This window comes from Corvus kubaryi, unplaced genomic scaffold (assembly GCF_017639235.1).
Source record: "Corvus kubaryi isolate FWS band 111438036 unplaced genomic scaffold, C.kubaryi_AGA036_p1.0 36258, whole genome shotgun sequence".
NCBI lineage: Eukaryota > Metazoa > Chordata > Aves > Passeriformes > Corvidae > Corvus > Corvus kubaryi.
Window position 1 is genome coordinate 1 of NW_024580834.1, and position 2,252 is coordinate 2,252.

Consider the following 2,252-nt stretch of genomic DNA (forward strand, 5'->3'; position numbering starts at 1 on the left):
TTAACGGGTTAATTGCCCCCCTAAACTAAAAGGGGAGCCCCCCCCAGCTCGGGGGGTGCCGGACCCCCCGGTTCACCTGCAGCCGCTGCAGCCGGGCCGTGCGGCACACGGGGGGCACCCAGGGGGTCCCCAGCTGCTCCCGGATCTGGGCGCCGATGGCTCGGAGCAGCGCCCCCGATTTCCCTGGGGAGGGGGACAACGAGGGGGGTCAGGCCCCTCACGATCCCCCCTACGGGGCTCCCCAGCAGCCCAGGGGACCCCCCCAGGCCCGTACCGGGGGGCTCGGCCCCGCGCTCGCCCTCGTCCCGCGGCAGCTTCTCCACGAGGAACAGGAGCAGGCGCCGCGTGTCGTGTTCGGAGCTGTACAGGAACGTCTGGTACCCCACGTCCCCCCCAAATCCCAGCTCCTGCGGGAAGGGAAGCCATTGGGGGGCACCCCAAAATTGTTGGGGTCCCCCCTTCCAAGATCCGATGCTCTGGGGTGGGTACCGAGGCTTGGTACCACAAAGCCGCCACGAATCGCAGCGAGGGGCCCCCCAGCTTTGGGGTGCCGCGGGGTTCGGGGCTACCTGGCAAGCCGCGGCCAGGTCGGAGGCGAGCCGGAAACGTGCGGAGATGCCGGGGGGCAGCAGGGGGCTCAGGGGGGCTCCCAGCGCGGGGCGCACGGCCCGGAGGCACCGCACGGCCGCCTCCACCACCAGCTCGGGGGTCAGGTCCCGCACGCTCTGCACCTCGGGGGGCACCGCCCTGGGATGGGGGGGAGGGGGCACGGCCGTGGGGACCCCTCCCCGAGCACCCCCAAACCCTGAAAGCCTCCTCGCTGCGGGGCCACGGCCGTGGGGACCCCCAAATCATCACATCCCCCCAAATCCTGACAGCCCTCCCCCTTCCTGTGGGGCACAGCACCCCCATAGCCCAAACCCTCAGGGTGCCCCCCCAACCCCGGGGTCAGCCCCATCCTCAGTCTTTCCCCAGACTCCCAAAAACTGCCTGTGTCCCCCAAAATTACCCCCTCAAAAGTGCTCAGGGTCTGCCCTGTGATCTCCCCCAACCGGCCCTAAGGGACCCCCAAATACCCAGTCACGCGCCCACAGCTCCCAAATCCTCAGGATGTTCCCCCAGGGACCCCCACAACCTCCCCAGGGCACCCCCACCCAAAATCCTCGGGGTCCCCCCGGCGACCCCCCAAACCTCCATCGGGGTGTCCCTCCGCCCCTCCCGTCCCCCCCCCCCCCCCCATCCCCCAAACCTCCTTAGTGCCCCGCACAGGCCCCCCCCCCACGTTCCCCCGCCCTCCAGATCCCCCCACCTGACCCCCCCAATCCCCGCGGGTCGGGCTCCCCCACCCAAATCCTCCCGTTCCCCCCCCCCCCACTCACGTCCCCGCCTGGCGCAGGGAGTGGATCAGGATCTTGTCCACCTCCTCCATGGTTGGGGGGGGTCGGGGGGTCCCCAAACTCTACGGGAGGGGCGCGGGGGGGATTTGGGGGGACCGGGGGCTCCCGCACCCAGCGCGCGGCCGCCGGTCACGTGAGGGAAGGGGGAGGAGCGCCGCGCGCGTGGTACGATGGGAGTTGTAGGCAGCCGTGATGGAGCCGCGGGACATGACGGGAGTTGTAGGCGGTCGTGGCAGAGCATCACGGGAGATGAAGGCGGCAGTAGCGGAGCATGACGGGAGTTGTAGGCGGCGGCGTGTGGCGGGAAATTGCGGGGCCACGAGGGACGGGAAGATGGCGGGCATGGGGCTGGTTCATTAAATCCCGATATCCACGGACAAAGCCCCTCTAACTAATTACAATTAGTGAAGAAGGGGCAGTCAATAATTAACTCATGTAAGCACAAGTTAACTATTAGGAGACAGCAAATGTTAGTTCAGACAGAAGATGTTAATTACAAAGCCTAAGAAGCCGAATTCACCCTAATCTTGTCAAGATAGAGGGGATAAGGATCATCTCCGAGACCGCTGAATCATTCCTCAAAGGACTACGCATGCCCAGGGAGAAAGGTGAAAAGTTCCTGAGAGGATGACTACTGGCCTTCATCAGAAAAGACCCCTGAGGAAGAGGAGAGGCCTTCCTCAGCGCGACCACCAGGACACACAGCGCGTGTGTGGCCCATATGCTAACGACTTCCGAGAAATAATTTGTATAACGACACCTGTCCCAAGGAATGTGACGAATATTCATAATTTAGGCCATAATACTGTGTTGTAGGGAGCACCGGTGTGTGTGTTTGGAGGAGCGATCCCCACA

At 65.1% G+C, this 2,252-nt stretch overlaps 1 protein-coding gene across 1 annotated transcript; it reads right to left on the reverse strand.

Moving 5' to 3' along the window:
- Nucleotides 1–6: 6 nt before the first annotated feature.
- On the reverse strand, nt 7–1,541 carry CCDC22 (coiled-coil domain containing 22). Its single transcript, XM_042019846.1, has 4 exons — nt 1,380–1,541; nt 570–747; nt 275–407; nt 7–183 (listed from the first exon to the last, which is right to left on the reverse strand). The coding sequence occupies exons 1-4, from the start codon at nt 1,427–1,429 to the stop codon at nt 26–28; spliced, it is 519 nt and encodes a 172-aa protein (XP_041875780.1). The 5' UTR covers nt 1,430–1,541; the 3' UTR covers nt 7–25.
- Nucleotides 1,542–2,252: the final 711 nt, after the last annotated feature.

Coding starts and splice junctions, on each gene's coding strand:
- CCDC22 (XM_042019846.1), bottom strand. CDS start 1,429: ATGGAGGAGGTGGACAAGATCCTGATCCACTCCCTGCGCCAGGCGGGG. Junction 748..1,379: donor TCCCTGCGCCAGGCGGGGAC/GTGAGTGGGGGG, acceptor CCCCCATCCCAG/GGCGGTGCCCCCCGAGGTGC. Junction 184..274: donor GCGCGGGGCCGAGCCCCCCG/GTACGGGCCTGG, acceptor CCCCCTCCCCAG/GGAAATCGGGGGCGCTGCTC.